Below are 26,790 nucleotides of genomic sequence, written 5' to 3'. Positions count from 1 at the left end.
TGATATTTTCGAGACTTTGATGGAACTGATGGTGGGCAAGATGCCGTTCTGTTGTTTGTTTGAAGGTCCAAAAAAGCAGTCAAACGGGTTGTTTATAAAATACCCAGAAACGAGCCCAGGATAAAAGGGTTGGATCCTTAATATAATGTCTAGAAATGCAGGTTTCGAGGAATAATGGTATATATCCCAGGGTCAATACCCTTCCGTGGTGGGCGAAGAGAACAATCCATCATGCCAGGAGGGAGACAATACCCCTTTAGGGCGACCTAGTGACGCAGCAATTCACATTATTGGGAAAGGTACAGGTCGAGACCAGGGACAATACTAGATATGTCGAAAGGGCCAAGATGGAGCGATTGAAGCCGAATGGTGCGCGGATTGGCTAGGCGCAGGGTCGTTTGCATCGCGGCGCGAGAACAATAGCAACGCTGGTGGAGAGGAACAATAGCTGCAGTCCGGGTCACACCACCAGCAACACCGCTTCACCAATCTTGTGCTGCACAACGCTTCAAAAAGGAGAAGACAGCAGCTGAATGCGTCTTTGTGCAGGTTGATGTGGAGATGGACAATCGGAAGAGCTCATATTGTCTATTGTCCGGGCGGGAAATCTGCATCTACCCCGTGTCAACGTATTCAAGCCCCAGACTAATCCGAGATTCGTGCCAATATCTCCGGATAGTTTTAATCATTTTAATCTTATTTCAAGTGAAGAAAATCACTTTAAATAATGGTGGCCGACACTAACCTTACCAGCTCACGAGTCAAAAGTCAACTCCGAGGCCTCGGCGATAGGCCGACGATATCGCCGCATTCTCCGCAATCGGATGACGTTTAATGATAATCAGCATTGAGGCAACATCTTCTCCGTACACAATATATGTATATATACACACCCTCTCGCAGTTTCTAAATAACCAAATGACTGCTTCTCTATCCAGACTCAGACTGCTGACCAACCAACTGCTCAAATCGCCCTTCACCACCATGGCCACCAAATATGACATCACCAGCGCGTACCGACTCAAGTCAGGCTACGAAATTCCCATCCTGGGCTTCGGCGTGAGTGTCTTTCGATAGAAGTACGATAAATAGCTATAAAAGACTAAACAAAATTGCATTTAGGTCTACAAAACGTGAGTCTCTAGTCGCATGGATCTGAAATTGCCTTCTAATATGGACAATAGTCCCGTCGACGAGTGTAAAGAATGCGTGTTGAAAGCATTGGAAGTGGGCTACCGCCATGTAAGTCCCTTTTCTACGATTATAAAAGTCGATTCAATTTACATATTCATATCACAGATTGACTCTGCTGCTGCGTACTTCAACGAACAAGCGTGCGGCGATGCTATCCGGGCCTCTGGCATTCCCCGCGACAAGATATTCATCACCACCAAGGTTCACCCCAAATCGCAAGGCTATGAAAAGGCTAAGAAGTCTATTGAAGACAGTCTGAAACTATCCGGACTCGACTATTTTGATCTGTAAGCGAGTCTTTTGAACAGACTAGCGGGACTCTGTAAAGAGGACGAGCACCACTGACCGCGTTCAGAATCCTCATCCATGCCCCCTACGGCTCCAGAGAAGAACGTCTGGGGTCCTGGAGAGCCTTGGTCGAAGCCCAGCAGGCAGGTAAAGTCCGGTCGCTCGGCGTGTCAAACTACGGCGTGCATCACCTCGATGAACTGAAAGAATACATCCAAACCAGCAAATTGCCCGGGATCGACGTCGGCCAGTGGGAATTGCACCCCTGGCTCGGCCGAAAGGACATCGTTGACTGGTGTCGCGCCAACGACGTCGTCGTGCAGGCTTACTGTCCGATTGTGCGCGCCAAAAGGAACGATGACCCCGTTGTCGCTAAACTGGTGGACAAGTACAAGAAGACGCCGGCACAGATTTTGTTGCGCTGGAGTGTGCAAATGGTTTGTTTTCAAGCAACCCCACAGAGAAGAAAGGAAAAAAGAAAGGCTAAAGCTAACTATGTGGGTTTTTTTAGGGCTTCATTCCTCTCCCAAAATCAGTCACTCCATCTCGAATCGAGGAGAATGCGCGGTTCTTCGACTTTGAGCTGTCCAAGGAGGACATGGATCTGCTGACCACAGACGAGTATTCGCCTGTTGCATGGGACCCTACCACAGATACTCAGGTTTGAGCTGGATGGGCGGGCAAATGGACATGCAGAAAAACGTGTTTGACGAAACTCTTTTAGAATCATTTCAGCCATGGGGCATTGCGATATTTCTACAGTGATCGAAGGCCACGGATTCAACATAGCATGAGAGTACATTAATTGATGTATCAACAGTTTTAAATTGTATTTAAAATTTGTGGTCTAGCTGGTCACGACCATTGCTATATACTATTATTTATATACACGTTTTCATAGCTTACAGTTCATCAACGCGTCCAAGCAGCCACTGCAGGTGCCTGTACGATGCGCGCGGCTGATACATAGGTTGCATGTGTCCGGACTGGTAGGTCTGAGCCCACATCAGTCCGCGCTCAAAATGCTGGACACCCATGACTCCCTGAGGGCCGTCCTGGCCGCCATACCCACTGTCTTCAAATGCTTCCTGGTAGATGAGGTCAGGAATTTTGATGTCAATCGGCTTGCTTGGTCGCTCATCGAAGCCGAGTTTGCCATGCCATGTCATGTTCTGAAGAGCCAAAAGAGTACCGTTGGTCTGGATGATCATGTCAAAGTCACCATTGCTGACTAGCACGCGGTTGGTGTGTTCGATGACCTGAGGCAAGACGTGCTGAATCGGGTCGAGCGAGAGATCGCCTTCTCCTTCGGGTCCGCCAGTGCCAACGAAAACGTTGGCCTCTCCACATTCGGACCAAGTAACGTTGGGCGCATGCAGAGCCTTCTTGACATCGGCACGGTCGAAGTAGATATCCGCACCAGCCGGGACGTAGGATAGCACGGTGGGGAAACCGAGGACATCCCAAGCAACAGGGCAAGTGGAACTGATTTCGTAGATGTTGAAACATGGGTTAACCGGGAGCACGTATTCGAGGGCAGTGTCAAGCACATCGCAGCTCGCATTGGCCTCCTTCTGGACGGGCTGGACACCCGCAGCAGGGAAAGTCAGGTATTTCTCGAGGTACTCTTCGTAGCCACAGTCTTTGTGCATCTTCTCTAGCGTAGCCATCTGGGTCTTGTTCAAGTTGAACAGGTTGGTGTTCGCCTCAATCAAGGGGTAGGTGGGCAGCTGCTCTTGTATCGTAGTAAATGCGCCGATGACAGGGTCGTACACGAGGGCACCTATTAATGAACTAGCTTAGCGGAACGTTCTCCTGCCAGTTTAGGACATTTTAAACACATACCGTGCAAGTCGTAGTATTCCGTATCGTTCTGGTTGATAAATGCAGAGGAGATGTAAGGCACGTAGCGACCTGCGTAACTTTCACCAGTGACATAGATCTTGAACTTCTTGATGCCAAAGAGCTGTTCAAAGTTCTTGAAGAACTTGACAAAGTCTTCGGCCGTCTCTTCCTGCGTAGAGGCGGTTGGGGTGCCGGTGGAAAATCCGGTACCGATGGGCTGGTCAACCCAGAGCATGTTGGTCAAATTCACCCAAGAATAGGGATTCTCAATGGGGGCGAAAGTGCCGGGCTGCCAGCTGAAGCGACCATTCTCCTGCAGGAAGGCTTCCATAGAACTGCAGCCGGGACCGCCATTCAGCCAAATGGTAATCTCGTCAACTGGGGCACCAATGGTGGGCTGGAAGACGAAGAACAGCTCGCGAGACGTGTTGTGCTTGTCAATTGGGACCAAGCCCGAGTACAGCTCACCAATGTCAAAGTTAACATCAGGAAGCTCCTCGACTCGGTAGGCTAACGAACACTCGGGGATCAGCTTTTCCGCTCTCTCTCTCTCTCCAATCTTCAAGACCAGGAGAACAACTCACCCTCGGTCTTCTTGTTAAGGAATCGGAAATCCTTGGGGTGTGAGTGCTCGACCTCGCGCTTTGCAGACATGGCCTGGAAATGCGATTCGTAGCGTTTCTGCACACTCGCAGGCAAGGGGACGTGGCTCCCCTTGGCGCAGGCGCTGTCGGCCAGCAGGCCGGCGGCGACCACCGCGGTAGAGACGAGAGTCTGGACACGCATCTTGAGTTGCTGGGAGTCCCAAGTGTGCTTCGGACCAGCGTGGGGAGCGAGGAGCTCGGCTCGTATTTAAGGCATTCATGTTGTCTGCTTGCTGAAGCTGGCGGATGCGGAGCTCGGCGTTGAGTGCTGAAGATCCTGCCTCATCAGGCAAGGCTGGGTCAAAGCCATCGGCCTTGACGATTCGCTAGGCGCAAGACGGATTGCAGCGTCGCATGCTGGTGCCAACGAGGATCGGCGGCGGGCCTGGTGATAACTTATCAGCGCGTGAGATTCTGGGCAGAGTGAAGATAGGCGTGCTGGAAGTGGCCGGAAGGAGCACGAGACCCGCACCTGCCCCCGCCGCCGCTGCCAGCCTGAGGCTTCGCGCCGCTCATCTCCGTCTTCTTCCATCCGCATTTGGCATTATTTGCGTGGTAGTATCGTTGATTTCTTCTTATTAGTTTCATCTCCTGGAGCCGCCGAAAGCTTGTTTATGCCGAGAATGGCAGGTCGCTGCTGAAAATGGCAGGTCATTATTATTGCTACGGACCGGGAGTACAGTATGGATACAGCAAGCCTCGAACAGCCTCGTCACGGCACTTCTCTTCACAGGTGACGCTTCCCCGCATCGATGAGGCTAGGATGAGTCCCAAATAAAGACCGGAATGGATCAGGTACACAGGTACGCAGGTACGTGGCGCTGGGGTATTGCTTGTGAACAACCGAAACTCAGCTAATAGACAGATAAGAGTATTGGCTGCCGATCTATTTCTTCTAGAAACTATTCCTATCTAATCCGAGTATTCTAAGCCGCAAAATCTCTTATCAACGCTGCCTACAAGCCCATGGAACAAACTAAGCGCGCATCGTTCATTTCTTCAGAATCTGCATGGCGACCTCGAGGTCCTTCATTTTCTTCTGCAGAACTGTTCGCTGCTCTTTCACCGCGACCAACTCCCCGGCGATCATTTCCAGCTCTCCTGCGCCCAGAGACAAGACCCAATCCTGATCAAAAACAGCCAGAGGGCTTTTGGGCCCTGTCAAAAGAAGGCCTTGGACGACTTGTTGATAAACAGTATCTACAAATCGTTTTGTTGAAACCTTGTAGAACGCACAAAGGGAATCGTGGACGTCTTCAATGGACTGCTGCATGTTGCTCTTGTTGCTTGTTGCAGCTCTAACGTCTTCCAGGTTGACAACAACCATGGCGGTTTTCCCGTAAGGCGTCTCGTATCGAACATTGCCCTCGAGCAATTCAGCAATCCGATCCCCTCTTGACTTTTGTAGATTTTCATTGAAGTAATGGTTCAGTGTGTATGGATTTTGGCCTCGCTCGATCGAAACTAGGAACGCAGCATGTTCCATCGCGGCATTGTACCTGTTTCTCACCTCATCGGCAATAGAAGACCAAATATTTTCGCGGACTCTGGTGTTGGCACATAGCTCAAAGAGCGCCCCGTAGATGAATCGGTGGATCATCACGATAGTCTCGCTCAGGAACCCCATGGTCATAGCATTCCACTTTTCAGACTGCTCTCTGAATACATTTGAAATAAGAGCGTTGTCAAAAGTACCCAGTCCTAGACCTCGAGACTCTACATGAAGCTTTTGTATCCAGTTGATGATGCCCAGTTTAGGGAGCTCGATACAGGGCTTCTCGCCAATGATACCATCCAGGAATAGGGATTGGCCGTCAACGTCATGCCAACCCCCATCATACGGTTTTTGAGCGGCTGTGGTTGTCGAGGGATTTCCGAGTTTTCCACCACTCTGGCCGTCGGTTTTCTCCCCCACTACTTTGTTCTTGGGAATCGGTTTCTCGCCTTCGAAGTAATACATATGAGACTTGGTAGCGAAATCGTTGTTGAAAGCATTTGTCAGATTGGCGACATTTGTTGCGAGACGGAATTTCTGCTGTGAAAACACAGCGTGTCTGTTGTACTGGGTTTCCAACGCATTTTGAACCAGATCGTGAAACTGACGGCTCAACGAGAACAAATATGCACGTTGCTCGTTCTCACTCTGTCGCGGGGCGCCGAGCGAGTTCAGCTCTTGCGAGCATTGAGCCAGCTGCATCCGGATATCTTTTCGCATTGCAGGAAGTTCCCGCTGGGCGATGTGGCCCAACAGCTGACCCAGACACGTTCTCAAGGCACGGATGCCGACGCGATCTTTCGGTAGGCTATTCCACGGATTCTCTGAGAACATGCCCTCAGCAGAGCCTTTGTCGAATTCGTCATTCTCGTCAGGGCCGCGATTTCGAACGACGTAGTAACCAAGTGCTAGCGGTCTCTTCTTGCCTAGCACAACGTTGCAGGCCGCAAGTTTGGCGCTGTTCTCTGTCACCAGGTCAGGCTTTGTGAAAACTCCTAGGGTTCGCTCGCCCTGCTTGTCATACTCTTCAGCCATCGTGAGGATTTCCTGGGTGGCCGGGTCGACATTGCTAGGCAAAACGGCAAGAATGACAGTTCGGCTATCCTTCATGTATCCTTGTACCATGCGTCTCACGAGTGCAACGTCCTGCTTGGTTGTAAGACCTTCTGTTGGCGTACGGAAGATCCCCGGAACATCGATCAGCGTTAGATAGTCTTCAGTGGGACCTGAGATTTCGATTTTCAACACGTCTTCGCTAAACACACTGCCTCCAGTGTCTGAAGTGTTCATGCGAATGCCCATTATTTTGTTGACCTGCAGTTCACAATCAGTGAAAATGTCCGACAAGCGTTGCAGCCATCTGGGGACATACCTCTTCTAGTATCTGTGGGAACTTTGCACGAAACTCGTCCGGAGACATTCCTGGCGGGTGGTATTTTCTCAACTGTCCCTTGTGTTGGTCGGATGCGTTCGGCCCTGGGATAATGGAGACATCGACCTTGGCATCGCGGTCACGGCGTGAAGTGATCTGGGTCGCATATCGGGTGCACAGCTCTAGATTGCGCGGAAAGGGGATGCCTGTGAGGCTCTCCAGCAGGGATGATTTGCCAGATGACTGGTCGCCCACGACGACGAGCTATAGAAGCAGACCCAATATGTCAATTTTGATGCTCTAATTTTATTTTTTATTTTTTTGGGTCATTTGCGTAGACTCACCTGGGGGAGCGGCACGTGCTGACCGACATTATTCTCTCGGAGCTGATCGATTTTGCTCAGCAGTTCAGGGTTAGTAAGGAGACTGGCATGAGGGTCTAGCTTTTTAGATGCCATCGTGTTGATGTTGGAAAGGAAGTGCAAAATTTCCGATGAGAGGATAGGTAAAGAAAAGAGAAAGGCTGAAGAGAGAGGACAGAGAGCAGGAGGTCAGAGAAGAAGAGAGAAAAGGTGGTGTTTTTCTGCACACAACTCATGTAAACACAACAGTCTCCACACCCAGCCTCAACAAATGTTCAAGTTTCAGGAGTTTGCAATTGGTATTTATTCTTCCGGATGATACAACCACAAATGATCCGTTGACACATCAAATGATACTCGGTAAAGTGATTAGTTGGCTAATATAATATATCAGATCGGGCGTTTCTGGGTTATTGATGCAGCTAAAACAGATTGATCTCATGCTGAGCACTTTCAATGTTAACTACGCAGTCTTAAAAAAAAATTGAATTGAATGAATCAAATAGCTATAATATGCAGCCGTTTTATTATTCACATTTGTCAATCGTCGTATCGTTGTACCAGCCAGAATAAATAAATGTACATGTCAATGAGTTTTTCCAACGAAAATTATGTGCAAGTGATAAGTGTCTAGAATACAACAAAAATGGACACGCTAAATCGGGGGGAATATATAAAAGGAGGGTGAAAGAATTCATGAAAAATTTTGATACGGAAATGATTTTTTTTTTCCCCTTCTCTCCCCTCTTATCGTCGACCACGGAAGTAATCGTACGAGGTCGGAGGGGCCGGGTCATCGTCCTGAGTAACAGGACCGTAGCCGCCAGATCGCCATCGGTCGACGGTGTGGAAATCGGTTTGGCTACCATTGGCGCCACCCATGGGCTGAGGATGGTTTAGAAGCCGTGACTGGCTTTCGTTGGAGTCGTTGCGATACAACGGAGCGCCGTCGGGTCCGCTGCCAGAGCGGGATGCTGGAGGCCGGAAGGCCGGGTGGTTGTGATTGTCGACCAGCGCCTCTTGCGAGCGGTTGCCGCCCATCATGACAATCGGCTCATAGCTTCCCTCGAGCTTGCGCGGCATCATCGACGAAGGAGAAGAGGCGCGAGACGAATCAGGCGAGTCGCCCATGAACGTGCGAGGTGTTTGCGAGCGCTCGGAAATGAGATCTTCAGGCCGGCCGTAGAGTCCACCTCCAAATTCGTCGCGGAAATCGGCTCGGTCTTTGTAGTAGGAAAAGTCGAGCTGGTTCTCGTCGACGACTTCGAATGGCGCCGACGTCTGGCCGTCCATGGTTTTGCCCGGTTTCGACGAGGACATGGCATGCATGGCAATGTCGGAGAAATCGACATTTGCGTCGTATTGACTCAGTCGGCCGCGGTAGATCGACTTGAGCAACTGGGCAGCTCGCTTGTGCACCATTGGCGTCAGTAAAGGCCGGTAGAGCGCCGGGTGGCCGAAGCGCGATTTGAGTCGATCCCCAGCTCGCTTGATGCCCTTGCCGGGGGTTGGGCCCAATGCTTCGGCGTCAGTCAGAGTGGCGCGACTGTAGTAGAGCATATCGTCGTCAAAGGTCCTCCTGCAATACCACTTAAAGCCAAGCATAACGAATGGCAACGGAACGAGGCAGTAAAGCTTGATCCAGGAATCCTGGGATGCGGCCAACAAGGCGATAACCAAGTTTGATAGAATAGCGGCAAAGATCATCCGGTTGATCACAACACCCCAGAATCGGCCACTGGACTCGGTTTTCGTGAGGAAGACATACATGAGCAGATACTTTTTCATCCAGCTGTCAAAAGCAAAGTAGAGAGCGGCAACGGGCAGCACAATTGGCTGCAGCGTCGCAAAGCAAAGCGCAATCGTAGCGTAGAAGAGAAAGTATGTATAGTAACTGGCATAGTCAAACGGCGGTGGAGCAGTCCATTCAATGTTTTGGCGCGGAGTTGGAGCCATGAATGTTTTCATAAACCACTTCCATGCGACATTCACCAGCTGTGACAGATCCAAGGCAGCGCCGAGATTGCGTTGCAATAACCAAGTCACCCAGAAAGGAGACACCTGGCAGAGTGCACTCATGGCCTTCTTCAAGATATGACCGTCGACCACTGCCTGCCAGGCGTCTTCTTTGTTGTTCTTTGCGTCGATGACAGCAGAGACGTAACCCCAGCCGGCAGAGAAGAGGGAAAACACTATCAAGTTGTTGAAGATGAAGAAAAAGTAGAGGTAGCGAATGACATGGCGTTCCCGCGACGATTTGGTGGTATCACCAGCGCGGCGCATGAGGCGACGGAAGATAATGGGCAAAATCAGGTAGATCAAAGAGGTCAAGGCAGGCGAGGCGATACCCTGGACGGCGGCCCACACCTTTGGGTTCTCGCTTAGCGAGGTCTGGAATGCCTTCCAGACGAGGCCGAGGTTAGACAGATCAGACAGGAAAATGGCGATCATTGCGTTGGGTGCTATCCAGAGCACGGTCAACAGGGTCACCCAAAAGGCATTGACCGTGTGGCGCCATCGTCTGGTAGCCGGCGACAGCGGAACATTTTCCCAAATGATGTCGTGCGGCCGTGGTGCCAGCTGGATCAGTGTACCTTGGTGTCTTTTCTTACGGGCAGTGTATGCAACGGCGTGGGCATGTTCGATAGCTTCCCAACTAGCAAAGCCATACGGCATTGGGTTTCGCTTGTCGACCGTCTGACGGACGTCCTTGATCCTGGTTTCGAGATCCTGGATACGATCGGTGAGGTAGTCGATCGCGTCCACTTTGCGGCCTCCAAGGTTGTCTTTATGCTTTCGGGATGGGCGCATGGTGGGTCGATTCACTGGGAGACGATCGGGATTCTTCAAGTATTTAGACAGGACTGATTCTAGGTCTCTCACGGCTTCTTCGTGCTTCTTGATCATGGTAGGCAGTTCCTTGACATTGCGTCCTATCGTGGTCCGGGGCAAGGCGGAGGTTGGGTTGACACCGTCAGTCAATTGCATCAGCCCTTCCTCAGAGCGCAGGTTTGAGGGGACGTCGGTGATCTAAACAAAGGTGTTAGTCATGTATATGGAAAAAAAGGAAGAAAAAAAAAAAAAAAAAAAAAACTCACCATCAACGTCCTGGCGTGTAGGCTCATTTGGTATTCCGGGCTCTGGAAGTGGTGGCGGCGCAGCGCGAGAATAGCCCTGTAGTTATACCAGACAAAAATCATGATGATGATATCAAAGGCCCAGGCACAGACAACCTGACTCCAGACGGCGTCGGGCTTGATGTTCAACGGGGTCATGCGAGCAAAGGTGGTGTCCCCGGCCTGGCCGCCTTCGCTTTGCAGCAAGTTGACAGGGATGAGCACTCCGCAGCCGATGATGCTCAGGATGATGAACATGTTCCGCAGCATGCGAGCGCATCGCAAGAAGACGACGGCATCCAGGCCAATGCGGTCGACGAGGGTTTCCTCCTTGGTCTTCACGACAGGCGCTACCCAGGCGAAAAGGCCCTTTCCGACAGGCGGCGGAGCATGTTTCTGGTCGGCGTGTTTGACCTTGGGGGCATAGATGGCATTGTGGTGCGGTCTGAAGACGGAGAAGAGCAAGGCGAGGACGACGGAGATGCCGATGGAGGTGCCCAGCGAGGCCCAGAAAGCATTGACTTGGAACTGCAGGAGAACACGGCGTTAGCTAGTTCACGCTTTAACCTAAAAAAAAGACTCGACGCACCGCTGATTTGAAAGGGTTCTGGATCAGGTTCAAAAAGGCAGTTGTCGGGTCGGTTTCATCACGAGCCACGACGGCGGCGGCCATTGTAGCGTTCGGCGCCAATCGCATATATATAAAAAAAAAGACCGGATGGGTATGTACGAGTCCAAACAAATAGCAGTAATATATCGATGCAATGTTTTATATAGAAAATTTCCCTTCTCTTCAATCGTCGGCTCGTCTGCGGTGGAATTCAGGGCAAGCCAAGGCCAGGGCCTAGACTGTTGACGTTGTCCTCTGGGTCTGATCTGATCTGGTCTGGTCCGGTCTGGTCTGGGCCAGTGTGGAGCGAACGACGACGACGACGACGACGAGTGGGTGGGCGCTGAGCCACGGCGGGCGCGAGGGGTAAACGATTGACACGGATGGGGATAAGAATAAGAAGAAAAAAGACAACACAGCAGAAGAAGAGAAGAGAAGAACAGGAACAGAGAAGATAGAAGAGAGGAATCCTGGCGTTGGGGGTCTTGTTTCACCCGTTGCCGGTGGGGCCGCCGATCCTGTCTCTTGCCTGTCTGTCATTCACCTCTGCAAAATAGTGTGTAGAAACAGAAAAAACAGAGAGAAACTGCTTGTCCAATGGTCAGGGGACGTATATGTCTCACATGGCTGCTTTGTTTACAGTCTACAGAAAAATAAAATACGTCTTGTGACACACAGCATCATGCCGCTCCCCGGGTGCTGATACGGCATTGTTTAGCTAGTTAACAAGCTACTGCTGTGTAGCCGTACTCTGTACTTCGATAGTAATACTATCCGACTCGTACAGAGCATAAGTAGCGTGTGCCCTACGAATGCTTTAGAATGACAGAGTCGCAGCGCGGAACGTTTAGTTCCTTTTTAAGGATGAAACGGTGCGTCTTTCCGCTTCTATTTTTGCTCGGTCGCCCCCGGCTTGGCGCTTATGTAACCGGGCCCTGAGACATTTTTTTCTTCTAGCGGCCTTATTTCGCATAATAATAATATTATTAATGAAGAGTTGGCCTCTGCTGGCGCCTGGGGAGAGATGGCGTGCTGCTGCTGGCAACGTTATTGTCACTATGTATTGAACACTGAATACCGAGTACGGAATACCGAATACCAAATACTGAACATCCGAGGATCGACGCTGGGCTGCCGATCGCCCCGGTCTAGACTACATACTACGTAGTAGTTAGTATATGCATACAGAGTACAAGACTTCATATTGTCAACATTCTCTACATAATGGTTGCTTGGCAGCTATCTACATTACATTCACTGCATGGACCTTCTTTCCTTTTTTGTTCCACCTCTCAATTAAAAAGACCACTCCCCACCCCCTACAACTGTCCAGCAGTGTTGAAGTCGGCCAGAGCCTCCTGCACGCGCACGCTCATGGTCTTCTCACCCTCGCGCACCCACACACGTGGGTCGAAGAACTTCTTGTTGGGCTTGTCCGCGCCGTCCGGGTTGCCGACTGCGGTCAGCAGGTAGTCCTTCTTCTTGAGCACGTAGTCACGCACGCCGGCCAGGTAGGCAAACTGCATGTCCGTGTCGACGTTGACCTTGACCACGCCGTAGCTGATGGCCTCCTTGTACTCTTCCTTGGACGAGCCGGAGCCGCCGTGGAAGACGAAGAAGACGGGCTTGTCCTTGGACGAGCCGATCTTCTCCTTGACGTACTGCTGGTGCTTCTTGAGCAGCTCTGGGTGCAGACGCACGTTGCCGGGCTTGTACACACCGTGCACGTTACCGAATCCGGCAGCAATCGAGAAGTACGGGCTGACCGCGGACAGCGCGTTGTAGATGGCCAGGATGTCCTCGGGCTGGGTGTAGAGCGAGTTGTTGTCGACGTCTTCGTTGTTGACACCGTCTTCTTCACCACCGGTGATACCGATTTCCTGCGTCCGTTAGTCTGGTTCTTTTGGTTGCTATTCTTTTATTATATGTGGCCACATACCATCTCGAGCCATTGCTTCATGGGAGCAGCGCGCTTGAGGTACTTGGCAGTGGTCTCGATGTTCCAGTCGACCGGCTCCTCGGACAGATCGATCATGTGAGACGAGAAGAGAGGCTCGCCGTGCTGCTTGAAGTAGGCCTCGTCAGCGTCGAGCAGGCCATCCAACCATGGCAGCAGCTTCTTGGCGCAGTGGTCGGTGTGCAGCACGACGGGGATGCCGTAGGCGGGCGCAATGCTGCGAATGTAGTGGGCACCAGCGATACCGCCAGCAATGGAAGCCTCCTGGTTGCCGTTGGCGACACCCTGTTCTCCAGTCAATATGCGCCCTTCACTCATCATACAAGACAGGATTAAAAGAACATACCTTGCCAGCAAAGTAGGCAGCGCCACCCTGGGACATCTGGAGGATGATGGGGCAGTTCTTGTCGCGGGCAGCCTCCAGAGAGGAGACAACGGTCGAGGAAGAGGTCACGTTCTAGAGTCAAGCCAAGTCAGTCACTGCAAGAAGCGATACTAGGCTAGGCACGTACAATGGCCGGGATGGCGAATTTCTTCTCCTGGGCGTATTCGAACAGACGGAGAACGTCATCGCCGACGATGACACCGCTCTTGCGGGACAGTTTCTCGAGAACACCCATGATGGCAATTGTAAGTCACTAACGAGTTTGTCTGGGTTTTTTCAAGACGCGGTTAGCAGGCTTGAAGATAATACAGAATGAATGTCTGGTATGTAGGAAGAATGAAGAGCAGAGTCCGCAAAAGTTTAAGTAGGTAGCTCCTAGCAACGAAAGTGGGGGGAAGTGTTTTTTTCAGGGAAGACGAGGGGCATTATCGATTGCATTTGCCTCGCGGCCGGCCAGCAAGGTGACGCTGTCCAAGCAGCACGGAGCAATGTGCTGCGCTCGATCATGTAACCTGACTGGAGGAGCGGCTCACCGAGTTCACCGGGAAGGTGGAGAATAGCCTGAAGCAGAGCATGAAGTCAGCATGATTCACGGCGGGTTGGGTGGACGGGACGAGCTCACTAGAGATTCAGCTGAACTGCGAGTGGGAGAGCTGAGAGCTGGTAAATGTGGGAATGCGAAGCAAGCAAGCAAGCAGGAAAGGGTGAAGGGCAAGAAAAGGGCGTTGCGGGCGATGATATAATGGTCGATGGTGGGGGGGTTGCCGCCATGACGCTGTCCCGGCTTGCCCCGCGCCTGCTCCGATGTGCTTTTTTTTTATTAATGCATTCAATAATAATGATTTGATTTGATTTGATTTATTGGTTTTTATATTTATTATTTGCAGTATTATTTGCAGTATTCAGTATATTGTCTTTTTTGTCTTTTTTATGAGAGGCAAGACTTGCTGTGAAATATACATTTGTGTACATCTCTAGATGCCTCCAGTCAATGATGTCACACAATCAAGTTCAGATTTCATTTTTATCAAACCATACATTTTTTTGGGTTATCTACTTAATTTTAAAAAGATTTTACATCGATTCAAAGACTTTTATATAATACTGCACTGCAACAATTCTTCCCCAGCCAATCAATCGGGACACCTCGGAAAAGCCTTCATCTTTTTCGCTATAAAAATTGCACACAACGGAGTGCTGCCCGTCAAAAATGGCCGGGCTCGTCCCGAATACCTCGGGTATCGCGTCTTCAAAACAGGATGAATCTGCGGACAAGACACCGGCCGCAACTATTTAATTTGATCGCATTTATAGATACTACTAGAAATTAAACAGTCTTAGCGTGGGTATGCACCAATTGTCTGAACCCTGTTGTTTCTACGGCTCATCAATTGGCCAATGACATGCAAGAGAAACCGGATTACTGCCTGACTCCTCAGGCACCCGTTGCCGGTTTCCCGATTAGGCTACAACACCACGTGACGCGATAAGAAATGAGCCTTGAGGAAGGTGCTTTGGTACACTTCTTCTCTTCTTCTCACCTTGCCCTCTGTATCAGCATGTCCTCCTCATGGACGCCGGGATCCCTCCCCCCAAGCGAGTCAAAAATGGATGCACCGAATGCAGGCGGAAAAAGGTCAAGGTAGAAAGAAGGACTCAATCCTGGCGTTTTTCTCGACTTGCTAACCCTTATTGAAAGTGCGACCTGCGCCTTCCCGTCTGCTCCAAGTGTAGTCGCTTTCCGAGGCAGTGTAGATACGAGTCTCGGTTTGTCTTTATGCACCGTCCGCAAATAGATTCCCGTCAGACTCAGCACAATGCTCTCGACGAGGTGGTCAAGAGCACCGGCGATGCTGGCCCATCACCATCCGTGAGGCATGAGCCCAGCTCAAGACAGCTTTTACGCATAGAAAAGACACCTGTGCCCTCTCCATACCTAGCAAACAAGCACTCTCGACTAACAATGCACCAATTGGTTGCCAAAACGGCAACAACCGTCTTCCCCCTAGCATCGCGATCCTTTGTCGACAGATTAATAGTGTCGGCAGTGGAGAATCTTCCGCTGTTATATGCACTCCTCGCCTGCTTTGGAAACCATCACGCCCGTCGTACGATAGCCTCTTCCTCCGAGTCCGAAGAAACGACTCTCACGTTCACAAACCATGCTATTGCCGGGCTAAGAGCTGCCTTGAATAGCAAAACGATGACAGCCGAAACTCTAATGACGGCAATGACCTTGTGCACTAATGATGTCTGCAATGGAAACTTGGATGTGTTCAGAATCCATCTAAAGGCAATTCGCCAGATGCTATCGTCATTCATCAACACACTGCCGGCAGGCGAGAAGAGCCCAGACCAAGATTTACTCAATGTCTACTTGATGAAATGGTTTGCTGCCCTGGACGTTTCCGCGAGCTTGTCATTGTTTTATCAAAACCAACAGAACGACCAACAAAAATTCCTCTCATGGAACAACCACCAATTTTTCAATCCTTCAGATGACGTCGTTGACGATATATGTGGCTATTCTTTGAATCTAGTGCCAATATTCTCCAAAATCGGATGCTTGGCCCGAATACAATACGAAAGGTCATCTACTATTGTTGACCAAGAGAAAAACACGCAGAGTGCATGTTCTCCTTTAGATCTTACCGACCAGACCCAGTCACTTGAAACCCGGCTAGAGTCTCTCCCTTCTCCAAGAATCTCAGTCGGAGTTTGGACCAGTCAGCAGCGCGAACTTGTTGAAGAGCTCCGAGATACACACCCTGCTTTTGTCCATACAGCTCTCCTGCATCTACATCGCCGAGTCCAGCTTCTTTCCAAATGCCACCCCAAAGTGCGAAAAGACGTCACAAGCATCTTGCGCGTGGTGAAGAAGGTGCGACCGTTTTCTCCAGCAAACGTTCTCCTGATCTGGCCTCTTTTCAGTGCCGGTTGTGAGACGGATAGCACAAGTGAGCGAGCTGTCATCGATGAAAGAATGTCCATCATGCAGTCTCTTGGAATGGGAAATTTCACTAGAGGCCGCGAAGCTCTTCACAAATATTGGGAATCAGGGACCTCACTCCGGTGGGATGTCTTCTTGGCTCAGTCTGGCATTGACTTGGTCTTGTTTTGACTACTATCATATATGGCTCTGTACTGAACTTCGAGATTAGTTCTAAGAGATTATGCATTCTGCTACCGCTGATAATATACAATGATCACTCCCACAACAAGCTGAAAATTTTCCACCATGGTCTCTTCCCTTCAGCCGACCTTGGCACTTCTTCAATGATGCCCTCAACTTCGTCCACACTGAGGTCCACTGTTGCTGGATCATACACCCAAGGATCATGCCAGTTATATATCCGATGCCCAAAGTAGAACGCCAAAAACAGCGGGATTCCCACATAGGCTGTGAAAAAGGACGAAGTGCTCCAATTTTCCGGGAAAAATACGTCGAACCCGTTTATAAGTGCGAGAAAGGGAAACAAGAAAAGACCAAAATATGATCCCCACGGCTGAAATTTGGATGTGTAGGGGAGATTAGTTATGTTTTGGGCTTTGCAAGCCTTGCGAAACCGAAGGTGGACGATGCAGCAACAGGTCCAAGAGATGAATGCAGATTCGTTTGTGAAATTGATGAACCAGTTAAAAACAACCGCACTATTAGTACCCAGGTTCAGATAGGCCAGGGGACAGAACAGTGCGCATGCCATGACGCATCGATACGGTACACCAGATTTGGTGCATGCCAGAAACCACCTTGGCGCATTGCCAGATAGGGCTTGGGAGTACAAAGAACGCGTCGCCATGTAGAAGAAGGAGTTTCCAGATGACCAGGCCGAGAGAAGAATTCCAGCGTTGATGATGCTGCCAAGCACGGGGATGCCAGCGTTTTTGATAGCCACTACGAATGGCGACGCTCCAGCACCTTTTCCGCCGCTGGTCAAAGCTTGGCTGTCAGAAGGACATATGACACCGATTGCCAGGACGGATGAGATGTAGAAGAAAAGAATGCGGTATATATATCGTTGTGCGGCTTTCGGAAGAGTCTGTCGAGGTGCTGCCATTTCGCCGGTTGTCAAGATGAGAAACTCGGGGGCAAAAGTGAATGGAAGTGAGGCTAGGACAAGTGTCGCCAATAACGCAATGAACCGGCCGGTATTACCACTCAATATATATCTTTCGATGGGACACCGGGTTAGCTGGATGATTTTGAAATTATTGGATGGGTTGCACTCAACTCATTTGCAGCGCCTGGATGCTGCCAATACCGAAACCCAACCCTGTCATGATCGGGGCCTCCTCCGAAAAAGATGACCGCTGAGACAACCAGGAGTCCGGCCATCATGATCATTTTCATCGAGGCAAACCAGAATTCCGATTCGCCGTAATAACGGACAGGCAGAGAGTTTAATCCAACCACGACAACAATCATGATCGTTATCCAAACGCCGACGCTGACCGGGTTTCCCCAATAGTTGATGACCAACGAAGCGGCCGTAATCTCATATGGGGCGAGGATTCCCAGGCAGTAGACGTAACTGTGAAAACAAGTCAGCACGTAAATTGATAAATTGGCCTCCAACCAAAACAACAGGAGTTCCTTACAGCCATCCCGTTGCGAATCCAAACGACGGCGAAACCAGACGATTGGAATAGTAGCTGACGGAGCTTCCAGACACGGGCATCCACGTTGCAATCTCTGTGAGGGCAGTAACAACGGTAAACACTACGAGAGACATGAAGCAAAACGTGCCCAGGAGGAACGCAGGGCCACCACGCGCCAGAGTCTGGCCTGAGCTAACAAACAGGGCAGTTCCAATTGTTCCGCCGAGAGCAAGCATTTGAGCATGTCTTGACTTGAGGCCACGCTGAGTGGCTTGGCCAGTCTGAACATCCATACTGGCTGGCACTGCTCCATCTGCCGAAACTGCTGGCTTTTTCTCTGTGTCCATTGTTGGCAACAATAGCAGAATCTGCAGTACTACTAATAACTACGCTACAGGATATATCAACGGGACACCTCAAAGATTATATATATACAGGTGTATAGGTTGAAAGATAAGCCAACAGTCTAGCCCGACAGTTACAATCCTATCTATTAGTTATTACGCATGGCCACTCCTTGAATCTTCAAAAAAGAGAACTGGTCCGGAGCAAACCCGAGAATATACAAGAATTAGACCGCACTAGGCCGCTTCGGGGGATATTGGCGATGCAGCCAATCGGATAGCTGCGATAACGATCCGTCATCGGCTTCATAGATTTTGATGTTTTGGAGGAACATTATTGAATTACAGCTGCTATCAATCAACCTGACTCAATGAAGCCGTTGGGAGGAGATTCGATTAGCTTATATACTAACTACTAAATGATATCTCAACTGACTTTCTCACACACGCAGGCTTTGCCCAGATCAAATTGAGATTCATCAACGATTTTACCATTATGTCCTGTATCTACCTACCCATGCGACATAATGCGCCTAATAGCACTTAGTGTAAATGAAGGCTGTTAATTTTATATATAGTAAATAGGTTATTGACATAAATCACTTCAACAACGCATCTGGCGAAACAAGATCAACCCATCCAAGATTAGGCTCAGACTGCTCCCAGCCTAGTCTCTGCTGGACGAGCTTGGAGTACGTCTTGACTTCCTCAATAGGGTATGAAAGATACGATATTTCCTGTACAGATAAAAGTGTCAGCTGTATTCAATGTGGATGAATCGAGACACCAAAAAATAGCTTACCTCTTGGCGATAAATACCGCTACACAAGAACATAATATGAACCATGCGATTCCCCGTGCTCTTCGAATAATGTCCAGCCCCATGGTACAGACTTCCAAGCATGATAAAGGCCTCACCAGCCTTCAGCTCTGCATCAATAACCCCCTTGTTGCCATCCGGCCCAAAATCCGGCTGCTCGTCCCCCCACAGATGACTTCCAGGCACAATCCTCGTCGCGCCGATTTCCCGGCTGGTATCGCACCCGGGCACAAACAGACCAAGCAGCATGTCACGGTCGGCATGATAAGTGTCTGCACGCTGGTGCCGCGCGTGGTGGTTTTTGTCGTCGCGGTGCAGCTTTTGGGCCTGCGCGCCGGGTCGCGTGTCCATCGTGATGGCGATGGAGAGCAGCGGGTGCGTTGTGTTTGTTGACGCTTCTGTGTTGTACCAATTTGTTGTGGTGATGGCGAGGAATTCCTCAGCGAGGTCCTGGAATTATGTCAATAAGATGATATATTTCCTGAGTACGTATTTGACATACCTGGTACAGAGGATCCGAGAAAAACTTCTCGCGAACCGTTTTGCTTCGCCCAACCAACCGTGTGCATGTTTTGGTGCCTCCATTCAGAGCTGCCATTGATTCATATAATCAGTCTCTCGATTCTCAGTAATGGATGTTGACTGCTTACCCCCAACGTGGCTGTTGTCATCTCGATTCAAATAAGGCTGCACTTCAACCCTCGCCTGCTCAAGAGCCTCGAGAGTGGTGAAGTTTTGCACAATCACGCAGCCATCCTTTTTGAGTGCGTTTATAAACTCTTCTCGCGGTGCCGAGTAGGGTATGCGCTGTACTGTAGGTGTCGCCATCGTAAATTCTTGCTCTGAATTTTTTAAAATGTCGGGTATACAAATGATTAACGGATGTTCTGTGGTTTTTCTATTGATTGAATTCCAGACCAAGCCCGACCTTTGCTAGGCCAATCTTGGGCAATAAAATACAATTTCAATTACATGATGGGGAATGCACATGGAAACCGGCGTAAATGAGGCCTTATCTATAATCTAGTATTATCGGCAGCTTGTCCGGGCCCGCCGTTCTCGCCGGCTACGATTCGCTGCGTCGCCAATTTGTCCGGATTAGGCAATTCTTGTGGTCACCCTAGAGCAACATCGTTGACATTCGAAATGGAACGTATATTTTGTTTAGTTTGTCAAAAATTTTGTGGGTGAAGTCGCTAAAAGAATTCCATGGCTATGATCTGATTCTATCAAATCGCATGAATTGATGGGCATCGACTTGGCATTTCTCTTTCCTAAGAGAAAGAAGGACAGGGAGAATGAGTCAATCTATTGACCTGGCGAGCGGTCATCCCTCACCAGCCCTCATTCCTATCCAAAATATTCAAAAGGCAGCGAAAAATGCATTGTCAAACCCTGCCATATGGCAACAAGGCATAAACTACGGTCCGGATGCCGGCTATATGCCCCTTCGACAAAATCTTTCCCGATGGCTTGCCAGTTTTTATGCCTCTGATCGTGGTGGGAAGATCGAAAAGCCAGATGTTGAAAGGATTTGTGTCACTGGCGGCGCCAGCCAGAATCTAGCCAGCATACTGCAGGTGTACACGGACCCTGTGCAAACAAAAAGGATTTTTGTTGTTGAGCCGGCTTACTTTTTGTCCTTTCGGGTCTTTGAAGACGCTGGATTTGGGGGCAGACTCAAAGGGATTCCAGAAGATAAAGAGGGAATCAATCTAGGAGTTTTGGAAGATGCGCTGAAACAGGAAGTAAACATACCCTTGCATGAAGGGAAAAGTCCAAAGGTGTGTCGATTTCAAGTACAGCTAAAAGAAAAACGTCTAACACATTACCTTGCAGTTACATGCATTCAAGCAACAAAAACCTTACAGAAAACTGTATACCCATGTGATTTATTGTGTACCGACATTCTCCAACCCATCAGGCAGAATAATGAGCCTTCCTCGACGCCAGGAGCTCGTCCGTCTCGCCCGCAAGTACGACGCCCTCTTGATCGCAGACGATGTCTACGACTTTGTCTACTGGAAATCAGATGCTAGTGTTTCTGCAAATGTGTCTTTACCGCATTCCCCTCTGTCTTCATCGCTCTCCGTCTCGTCATCATCATCATCTTCTCCTTCTTATTATTCTTCATCCATATCGGGCTCGCCTGCTGAGTTCGCATCCCTCATGCCACGTCTCGTCGACATTGACGCGACTTTAGACGGTGGGCCAATTGATAACTTCGGCAACTGCATCAGCAACGGCAGTTTCAGCAAGATCGTTGGGCCTGGATGTCGAGTCGGATGGGCTGAAGGAACTCCCGCGTTCATTTACGGACTCTCACAAGTGTAAGCAAGCAAGCACAATATAACCCAACCAAAAAAAGGAACGGTCAAAGAGATTGAAAGCTAGAACTAACACCTCACCAGAGGATCCACGCGTTCTGGCGGTGCCCCCTCTCAGCTAGTCTCCACGTTTATCAGCGACATGCTCCAAAATGGATCAATCACTGAGCATATCCACAACACTCTGGCACCAGCATACGCAAGACGGTTTTCCAAACTTACGTCGGCAATTAAGCAATACCTCGCCCCGATTGGCGTGACTCTTCCCTCTCTGACCACCGCTGACGAGAGTGACGACCTGTCAAATGGTGGATTCTTCATCTGGCTCCAATTGCCTTCGCCTCTAAGAGGCAAGGAAGTAGCAGCAGCGGCGTCACTGCATGGACTCATTCTGGGTGAAGGGACTTCTTCGGCTCTGCCAGATGGAAATGATCGATATGCCGAGTACGAAGATATGCTACGGCTATGTTTTGCCTGCGTAGATGAATATTTGTTGACTGAGGCTATGATCATTTTGCGTCGAGTCGTACTAGAGTGTCTTGCATCCCACGCTGAGTGATAGAACATTTGAAACATTGGAAAGAAAGCCTTATGTCAACTTGCATATACGAAGTCAAATAGTTATATCTATTGATTCATTTTCATACCCTGTTTGTACTTTTATAGACAACATTCCAAAATATATGCTGTGAATAGCAAAAAAAGATATATGCAAAAAATAACAATATATACTTATAAACACCTATCCATGCGTTCTCAAAATTTAGTACTCGGAAGCAGACGTCGGTGACGGTTTCTCCATCTCGTAAAAAAGTAGATAAACTTCCTTTTGCATACCCAGAACATCGCTGGTCTTGCATTCTTTGACCTTTTCATCAGATATACGCCACCAGCGCTCGTTAGGCTTGCGCTTTCGCAGCAGCCGCTGCGCGCTGAGGCCACTCGATGACGGCCGGTCTTGTGATGGTTTGGGAGATCCCAATCGCGTAGATGGGGGTTTCGGAGTGTGGTCTTTGCTTTCGTCATTTGATGTCCCCATCGCAGATCGTGCCAGAGACTTCACACTCGAAGATTTCCGAGGCCGCGTGCTTTGTAGAGAAAATCGTGAACTGGGCGAATCTTGTGGAGATAGCTGAGTATTGGTCGTCGAAGTTGGTGTCGACACGGTCGGTGAGGACTGGTTAACGCTCGACAACGACAAAGAAGATTCCGCGGGCGAGATACTCAGTGGACTAGGCTCTGTGCCATCGGGGAACTGTGCCTTTTTCATGGCCGAAATGCGTGGACTGCCAACAGCTGACCCATTCGCACTGCCAACCCGACTGGCCGCGTAAGACCCGAATGCATCCGGCGTCGAGTATGGAGGGTAGGTATGACTCCTTCGGAAAGACTCGTAGTGTCCACTGTGGTGGCTACCTTTGTGGCAGACAATTCCCAGCAGTTTGTACCACTTCCGATTGAGAATGCCACCTAATGGCAAACGCTCTGGGAAAGAAACCTTGGCAGCGTTTTTTGTGGAACTGCTCTGGTCAAAGATAGACCTTGACAGATGAATAGCGGCAACCTTTGGAAATACTGTGATCCGCATATGGCGCGCAATTCTACGTTTCGGCGCTGTTTCAGAAGAAGGGAGGTCGATACCATCCAAGCTTTGCTCAGGATCCGTCTCTAGAGCATACTGGATTTTGGAGATATGAGACTCGAGCAATTCCTTTTCAGCTTCGGATTTTGCCTTGGACTTGGAAATGACCTTTGTCTCTAGTGCATGTTGTAAGCGACAGTTGTCACATCGAAAGTCGTCAATATACTCGGTTTTGAGGAGCCCGTCAAAACACGAGCTTAGCGTGGCAGAGCTCTTCTGGGGCACTTGTAATGTCAGATTGACAAAAGATGTTTTGTTAGGACGGTACTGATAATGGCAGAACTGGCATTCGATCTGGGATTCCAATTGTCCCTCGAATGGAAAGCCAGATTCGTCGTCGATTTCTTGGAGTTTTGTGTCGATCATTGCCGGCAGACCTTCTTCAGTGCCATCTTCAATGCGCACGGAGATTTCGGATGACTCCTTATCTCTATGTTGAGTAGTATCGCCATCTGAAGGCGATTGAGAAGAAGGCTTTGGGCTCTCGGCTAGACGGCGGGCACGCCGCCTTGCTTTGACGCCGGCATGATATTCCTCACAGAGCCGTTCAGCGACGATCTGAAGAAATTCCTGCGCATCCTGTTGATTGCGGCTGATCCGCGTTCTATACGCATACTCTAAGGCCGCAATAAAGGGCCGGGCTGAAATGGTCTTTTTGTAAATGGGCCGTTCGTTTAGGCGATCCAGCATCTCCTTGAGCGCAAGCGTGACCGTCCCCTGCTGCAGCTCACGCTGCCTGTCTGGTCGTAGGCTTGCTTTGCCAGTAGGCGCTTCATCAACATCGGGCAGCTGGTTATAGATATCGGGCCCGTCCAGTTCACGCCGGTGTAGCTCGCGGATCAGGTATACCCGTAAATCGCCGAGGCCTGCGAGGGCCTGTAAGACCGAGTTGATAAAGCAGTCGTTGGCCGGGTTCGTCAGGCCAACAATCGCTTTCTTGCGATCGCTGCCGCTGGAGTCCTCGCCGTCGATTGTGTAATTGGGTCCGAATACGTAGAACAGGGTGATGGCAGCGAGAGAGGCGCCGGCCGCATAGGCGGCAACCGTCGCGGGTTTGTCGGGCATTAGAGGCACTGGACCGAGAAGTTCGACTATGGGACATATATCTTCCCCCTATTATCGCGCCATTTCCAAGGACTGCGTAGCCGATACTCGCTGGGGGTAGCTCAATTGGTGTCGGTAATGTCGTCGTAGGTGATCAACGTCTAACCGAGGGTGCGTCGGCGACAACGAATATGCCGACCTAGAGGCTCGACTACCTACAGAAGATATCGTCAGCTCTTGTTACTACCAAGAAAAGGAACCACAACAAACACGCACACACGAGAATCTGGGGTAAAGATGACAAATCCGGGGCACGGAAATCAATGACTCGACATCGACATCAGACAGTGCGAGCGAGCAAGAAGCACGGCCTATGCGCACGGAATAATATGTACAATTCCCAAAACACTCATCCAAAGAGCCGTCTGGCTTGAATAATGTAATGGAAAGGAAAGACGACAGACAGACAGACAGACAGATAGACAGAAAGAGGAATGGATGGTTGGGGGAGGTGGAGGAGTTGGCACCGCCGCGCCGGGGATGTTTTGCTCCGGCCAGGCATCCGCGTTCGCCGGACTTCTCCGCAGAGTCCGCACATGCCCCAGTGCCATCGTCTCATCGCTTTAGCCTCCTCCAGCAACTATAATTAGACCGCTGAAGAGCGCTACTTCTAGCTGCTTAGTTAAATTTTGCATGCCAACCGTTTGGGTGGGCGAAAATATACCAGAAAGAGCAGTTCGGCCGCGTCAACTGGTATATACTCCCAGGTGCTACAGATTGAGCATCCTTCTGATACATATGCATGTACCAATCAGTCCGTTCAGACCCGAAGTCCGGGTTCTACGTGGACGGTTGCAATTCAATTGGCTATATTTTGGAGGGGGTATAGGAAAATGATACCCGAAATAGCTTTTGGATCCCAAGTCTACATTTTGAAACAGTAAAACACTTGAACTATGCACACCATAAGGAGATGTCCTCTCAACCTCTCAGATTCTCTGGGAGGGTGGCGACGTGTTGCTGGAACAGATCTTCTGCCTGCTTCCACACACGCGCATCCCTCCTGTCCTTGAGCTGCAGCAGACTAGGCAGCAATGCTTCGCTGAACATCTCGGAGCTTTCGCGGGGAAGAAGCGAGGGCAGGTGATCAATGCTGATAACGTCCAGTGGCAGTGCTGCATTGCCGACAGGGATGTTTACCGGCACCGTAGGCTTGTCAAAGGTCGTGGTGATGTCGTAGATGGGGACCGGATTGTTAGGGTTCGTTCTAGATCCATGTTAGCTTAGCCTCGCTTTGTTATAAGATAAATCAACTCACGTATCTGCGCTAACGTCGCACACCACGGAAAGGGTACGATCTGGAGAAGCGAGAGACTCTGAATTGATAAAAGGCGGAATCTTTGCAGACAAATAGATGCAGTTGATGAATATATCCGCATCTTGGACAATTTCCTTGAAGGGGCCACCTAATGATATATTAGCATGCTTGGTGTCTCTTTAAGATCGTTTTAGATGAAATCGTACCTTTCTTAGTCTCTTCCAAATCCCACTTAATGATGTCACTGTCAGGAATACCGACGTCCTTTGCGAATTGCACGGCACCGCTGCCACATCGTCCAAGCTTGAGAGATTGTCAGTGTGGTGCTTAACTCGGCGTTTTGAGAAAAGACTTACAGCTCCAATGACGAGTACCTTGGGAGAGCGGCCAGCCTTTTGCTTTCCGGTTTCCAGCACTTTCTTAACAGATTCAATGAGAGAAGCCTCGTTAGGATAGGGCTTTTCGCTGGGGAGTGGCTGTCCCTTGCCCTCGGTCAACTGCCACGCCCAAGTTTTAATAGCCAATGCAGAACCTGTCTGTTGTATTAGCATTTCCAGTCCATAACTGGAAACCAGGTCCAAATTTTCATACCGGCGTATCCAGCAGAGTAGCCAAAAGCTGTTCACGGCGTCAGTCAACTAGAAACCACATTTTACCCGAGTCTACCCGCTTACCAGCTACTCGTCGTCCGACCTCATCGGTCAAGAACTCTAGGTCTAGCAAGACACCACCTCCACGAGGCCACCGGCTGAGGACGGTCTCCCAGCCGGCCTGCTTCTTGTAACAATGGGCGAAGGAAATGTGAACGTGCTCCAAGGGAAATTCGTCCTCGGGAAGTTCCTTGAGTCCTAGGATGTATGTGTTTTTGGGGGCATCTTTAACCCATGAACCTTCGTCAACGAGTCGTGCGCCAATCTGATAGATAGATAAAAGGGTTAGCCATATGTAATTGACGAAAATAATGGATGCCTGAGGAATCATACGGCAGCGAACTCGTCGTCTGTGAAGCGCAATAAGAAGTCAATGCCTTGCCACTCAAATGGAAACGATATCGAGATTTACCATTGAAAATACTCTGACTTGATCGCTCCACCGTCACGTCGTATCCTGCGTCCAAAAGAGCCTTGGCTGTGGTGGGGGTGACTAGAGAAGACAGCCTGATATGAGTATATCGAGCAATAAATATCGCGGGGATCATTCCCCGCAGCAAGACGGTGAAAAAAATCATGGCGAAGGAGCAACGTACGTGCTGACCGCGCCTCGGCGGGCTTGGTCTCTGCTCTGAGCCAGACCTGTGTTCCAGACATGTTGCAATTGCGAAGATGTTCAATTGATGAAGATGGGACAAAATCTCGAGGCAAGAGCAATCCATGAGTTAAATGTATTGACTCACAAGCGGATCAACGATAGTCCGGCGCAGCATTGCGG

General features: G+C 49.8%; 11 protein-coding genes across 11 annotated transcripts; 3 read left to right on the top strand and 8 right to left on the bottom strand.

Annotated features, from left to right (window-relative positions):
- Positions 1-984: 984 nt before the first annotated feature.
- On the top strand, positions 985-2,149 carry TRUGW13939_04045 (uncharacterized protein; the record flags this gene model as incomplete). The annotated part of the gene is made up of 6 exons (XM_035487222.1): positions 985-1,059; positions 1,123-1,133; positions 1,185-1,242; positions 1,300-1,481; positions 1,550-1,919; positions 1,994-2,149. The coding sequence occupies 6 exons, from the start codon at positions 985-987 to the stop codon at positions 2,147-2,149; spliced, it is 852 nt and encodes a 283-aa protein (XP_035343115.1).
- Positions 2,150-2,384: 235 nt separating this feature from the next.
- On the bottom strand, positions 2,385-4,113 carry TRUGW13939_04044 (uncharacterized protein; the record flags this gene model as incomplete). The annotated part of the gene is made up of 3 exons (XM_035487221.1): positions 2,385-3,265; positions 3,328-3,837; positions 3,912-4,113. The coding sequence occupies 3 exons, from the start codon at positions 4,111-4,113 to the stop codon at positions 2,385-2,387; spliced, it is 1,593 nt and encodes a 530-aa protein (XP_035343114.1).
- An 849-nt stretch (positions 4,114-4,962) lies between these two features.
- On the bottom strand, positions 4,963-7,296 carry TRUGW13939_04043 (uncharacterized protein; the record flags this gene model as incomplete). The annotated part of the gene is made up of 3 exons (XM_035487220.1): positions 4,963-6,780; positions 6,839-7,102; positions 7,183-7,296. The coding sequence occupies 3 exons, from the start codon at positions 7,294-7,296 to the stop codon at positions 4,963-4,965; spliced, it is 2,196 nt and encodes a 731-aa protein (XP_035343113.1).
- Positions 7,297-7,947: 651 nt separating this feature from the next.
- Positions 7,948-10,989, bottom strand: TRUGW13939_04042 (uncharacterized protein; the record flags this gene model as incomplete). Its single annotated transcript, XM_035487219.1, has 3 exons — positions 7,948-10,230; positions 10,299-10,844; positions 10,906-10,989. 3 exons carry the CDS (start codon positions 10,987-10,989, stop codon positions 7,948-7,950), a joined length of 2,913 nt encoding a protein of 970 aa, XP_035343112.1.
- Positions 10,990-12,245: 1,256 nt separating this feature from the next.
- TRUGW13939_04041 (uncharacterized protein) lies at positions 12,246-13,503 on the bottom strand (the record flags this gene model as incomplete). The annotated part of the gene is made up of 4 exons (XM_035487218.1): positions 12,246-12,806; positions 12,866-13,168; positions 13,230-13,340; positions 13,396-13,503. The coding sequence occupies 4 exons, from the start codon at positions 13,501-13,503 to the stop codon at positions 12,246-12,248; spliced, it is 1,083 nt and encodes a 360-aa protein (XP_035343111.1).
- Positions 13,504-15,045: 1,542 nt separating this feature from the next.
- Positions 15,046-16,389, top strand: TRUGW13939_04040 (uncharacterized protein; the record flags this gene model as incomplete). The annotated part of the gene is made up of 1 exon (XM_035487217.1): positions 15,046-16,389. The coding sequence occupies one exon, from the start codon at positions 15,046-15,048 to the stop codon at positions 16,387-16,389; it is 1,344 nt and encodes a 447-aa protein (XP_035343110.1).
- An 85-nt stretch (positions 16,390-16,474) lies between these two features.
- Positions 16,475-18,214, bottom strand: TRUGW13939_04039 (uncharacterized protein; the record flags this gene model as incomplete). Its single annotated transcript, XM_035487216.1, has 3 exons — positions 16,475-17,438; positions 17,501-17,800; positions 17,868-18,214. The coding sequence occupies 3 exons, from the start codon at positions 18,212-18,214 to the stop codon at positions 16,475-16,477; spliced, it is 1,611 nt and encodes a 536-aa protein (XP_035343109.1).
- A 596-nt stretch (positions 18,215-18,810) lies between these two features.
- On the bottom strand, positions 18,811-19,859 carry TRUGW13939_04038 (uncharacterized protein; the record flags this gene model as incomplete). Its single annotated transcript, XM_035487215.1, has 4 exons — positions 18,811-18,948; positions 19,014-19,481; positions 19,534-19,622; positions 19,682-19,859. The coding sequence occupies 4 exons, from the start codon at positions 19,857-19,859 to the stop codon at positions 18,811-18,813; spliced, it is 873 nt and encodes a 290-aa protein (XP_035343108.1).
- Positions 19,860-20,329: 470 nt separating this feature from the next.
- TRUGW13939_04037 (uncharacterized protein) lies at positions 20,330-21,917 on the top strand (the record flags this gene model as incomplete). The annotated part of the gene is made up of 3 exons (XM_035487214.1): positions 20,330-20,815; positions 20,871-21,361; positions 21,443-21,917. 3 exons carry the CDS (start codon positions 20,330-20,332, stop codon positions 21,915-21,917), a joined length of 1,452 nt encoding a protein of 483 aa, XP_035343107.1.
- Positions 21,918-22,121: 204 nt separating this feature from the next.
- TRUGW13939_04036 (uncharacterized protein) lies at positions 22,122-24,065 on the bottom strand (the record flags this gene model as incomplete). Its single annotated transcript, XM_035487213.1, has 1 exon — positions 22,122-24,065. One exon carries the CDS (start codon positions 24,063-24,065, stop codon positions 22,122-22,124), a length of 1,944 nt encoding a protein of 647 aa, XP_035343106.1.
- A 960-nt stretch (positions 24,066-25,025) lies between these two features.
- TRUGW13939_04035 (uncharacterized protein) lies at positions 25,026-26,669 on the bottom strand (the record flags this gene model as incomplete). The annotated part of the gene is made up of 9 exons (XM_035487212.1): positions 25,026-25,311; positions 25,363-25,510; positions 25,569-25,665; positions 25,719-25,894; positions 25,954-25,980; positions 26,037-26,277; positions 26,346-26,362; positions 26,425-26,505; positions 26,609-26,669. The coding sequence occupies 9 exons, from the start codon at positions 26,667-26,669 to the stop codon at positions 25,026-25,028; spliced, it is 1,134 nt and encodes a 377-aa protein (XP_035343105.1).
- Positions 26,670-26,790: the final 121 nt, after the last annotated feature.

Source organism: Talaromyces rugulosus, chromosome II (genome assembly GCF_013368755.1).
Source record: "Talaromyces rugulosus chromosome II, complete sequence".
NCBI classification, from domain to species: Eukaryota; Fungi; Ascomycota; class Eurotiomycetes; order Eurotiales; family Trichocomaceae; genus Talaromyces; species Talaromyces rugulosus.
This window is presented reverse-complemented; position numbering and strand designations above follow the sequence as displayed.